Here is a 2,701-nt window from a genome sequence, read left to right as displayed (position 1 = left end):
TGTCGTCACAGCTAGACAAGTTGGAGGGAAATGCTATTATATTGATGGTACTGAAAACCAATTATGTTAGCAAGCCTTTTAAAAAGCTTGGGATGAATTTGAAGACCTGTATCCGTTCTGGATGTAACAGGTATAATGCTCTGGAGTAACTATTGAAGTCACCTTGATAAGCAGAGCAAGTTGACTGTAGATAATATGCTTGTATTTTTGAGTAACTTAGGAGAGTATTGTTACAATCTACCTGGAAATCTTTTCTTGATAATATCACATGTGTGTGTGCACCTGTGTTTAAAGGCAGGGCTTCAAAAAGGTCCATGAATAAATCATGGCATGAAATCTTTATCTTTCATGCTACTGTCCTGTTACACAGGCAAAGAGCATACAGAGGGTGAAAGGCACATGTAAGAGACAATTATTGCTTATCCCTTAAGATGGTTCCACTGCGACAAGTGTAGCAATGCTACGCCTTCCACATACCTTCAAATTAGGGAACTTCCATGCCAGCTTGCAGTAACTTATTTTCCAGTGTTGTTCACAATGAAAATTTTTTCCCTTCTGGTTGTGGAATATATAAGATGGCTTCATGAGACTAGAGAGCGTAAGGCACTATTTCCATTAAGCTCTGTGCTGCTGTACTTCCATTACTTCATGTGCCTGAACTGGGGGAGCCTGAAAGGGAAGTGACCGGGTAGGTCACGGATGACATGCTAAAGCCAAAGGTGAAATTCCTCTTGACTTTGTTGGGATCTGATTTTCCCACTGAGAGCAAGTTTTACCCAAATCAGCTGTTTCAACATCTGATATGAAAATCAGGCTGTATTAACTCCCTTATGTATGTTACATGGAGGAAAGTGAACAAACTGAGGGGTCTAAGGATTGGCCAAAACCCGTGTTTCATTATACAGTAGATTATTATTTTATTTATTTATTATTTTTTAAACTGGAGAGCTTTTTATAGTTGCTTTGGGTCATCATATCTATTGGGCACATTCAAACTCCTCCTGTCCTTGCTTTGCATTACAGACAGTGCTTTGCTACGCCACCAGAGGAGATCTCAGAGGAAGTCCTCAGCAGCAGGTCAGCTGGGGACCTCTGCTGCCGCTTTCCGTAACACCGTATCCTGCCAGCGGCGTGACTGCGGCACCCTGGGCAGCACGATGCTCGAGGGGTACTGCCAGAACTGCTTCATTAAAGCCCAGAACCAGCGGTTTCAGGAAGCCAGGAGGACAGAAGAACAGCTAGTGAGACAGCCGGAAGTAAGTGTGAACTTCTCAAAATCTCCCTCTTGTTTAGTGCTGTACTTTTTTTCTTTTGAGAGAACGACTCTGGATGCGGACTAGAAAATCCTCAAGTGACTGCATCCCACGTATCACAGAAAGACAAGCATAGGCTCTCATGTGATTTGAGCACGCATCTGAGCGGCACTCCTGAAAGTCATACAATCATTGAAGTTGGAAAGACCCTTAAGATTATTGAGTCCAACTGTAAACCTAGCACTGCCAAGTCTAAGTTGTTCTCAGTTTAGGGCTATCATGGCCGTGTTGAGTTTTACCTCAGCTGGAATTTCACCAGCAATTTCAATGGAAGCAATTGGATCAAGAGTTGTTTTGGTGGTTGGGGAGAGATTTTTCATTCTTTAATCCTTAGAGCTGTGCACCTGCATCAAAGGGTTTAGTCAGCTTCATGTCACCTTTTTTACTGAGCTCATTACAGACCTTTTTTGTTCCAGTTTTGGGGTTTTTTTAATTCGGCTTGTTTTGGCCCTTTTAGAATTAAGAGTTACCCAAGATAAAACCCTTTTTTTTTTTTCCTAAGAAATGACAGAATTCGTGGTTTTTGTTAGCAAATCCCAACTTGGCCCTTGGTATTTTCAGAAGTAGTATGTGTCGGCAACAGCCCCCAGTGGTTAACTAAAAAAACCATGAGCAGAGTTGAAAGTAAATGAAAAGCAACTTGTGCTGCCAGCACGGCAACTGACAATGTGTTTTAATGTTTTTCAAGAGAACGGGACAGCACAGAGATCTGCAGCGAGCAGCGTTGAGTAGTCAGAAGAGACAGTGTGCTGTGGCTTCGTGTAGAAACAACCTGGCCTGCCGAAGCAATGACTTGTGCCAGGAGTGCCAGCGCCTCGGTCAGCTTCCGCCATCGGGGACTGCCAGGGACCCGGCTGCAGAGGAACCCCCGAAGCAACGCTGCCGAGCCCCTGCTTGTGATCACTATGGCAATGCCAGATGCAATGGCTACTGCAATGAGTGCTACCAGTTCAAACAGATCTATGGGTAGCGGAGGGGAAGAGTTGGTAGAGAACAAGAAAGCAATACCAGCTACTTCCTTCACTGAAACGGTGCTATGTCCAAAACACTTAAGAGCCCTAGGAGTGAATGGTGGGGGGAAATATAAGCTGTCCGCTCATGTTCCTGTTTATTCCCAAGAACAGGAATAAGTGTCTACTTCCTCTAAACACTGCGTACAAGGACTGCTGAGGAGGGCAGGTTGCCTTCTGCACAGAGCTGTCATTCAAGACTAAGCTCCTTCAATGCCATATTTAATTCTTGGACTTCCCAAGAGGAAGTGTGAAGCATTTGAGTCCAAAGAACTTCCCAATTCTGCCTCTTTCTCAATACCTCCCCTGCTCCTGGGCAAGAAGCTGCAGCTACTGTCAGAGGTGCAGGAGCTCTTTGCGTTTGCGTACATCAGTCAG

General features: G+C 44.4%; 1 protein-coding gene across 1 annotated transcript in view; it reads left to right on the top strand.

Annotated features, from left to right (window-relative positions):
* TNFAIP3 (tumor necrosis factor, alpha-induced protein 3) overlaps window positions 1-2,283 on the top strand; it is an 11,364-nt gene extending 9,081 nt beyond the window's left edge. Inside the window, exons 7-8 of the mRNA XM_010137574.1 lie at window positions 1,052-1,241; window positions 2,002-2,283. Of these exons, the coding sequence (XP_010135876.1) occupies window positions 1,052-1,241; window positions 2,002-2,283 (472 nt within the window). The remainder of the gene's footprint in view (window positions 1-1,051; window positions 1,242-2,001) is intronic.
* The last annotated feature ends 418 nt before the right edge of the window (window positions 2,284-2,701 follow it).

Source organism: Buceros rhinoceros, unplaced genomic scaffold, assembly GCF_000710305.1.
Source record: "Buceros rhinoceros silvestris isolate BGI_N320 unplaced genomic scaffold, ASM71030v1 scaffold13456, whole genome shotgun sequence".
Taxonomy (NCBI): domain Eukaryota; kingdom Metazoa; phylum Chordata; class Aves; order Bucerotiformes; family Bucerotidae; genus Buceros; species Buceros rhinoceros.
This window is presented reverse-complemented; position numbering and strand designations above follow the sequence as displayed.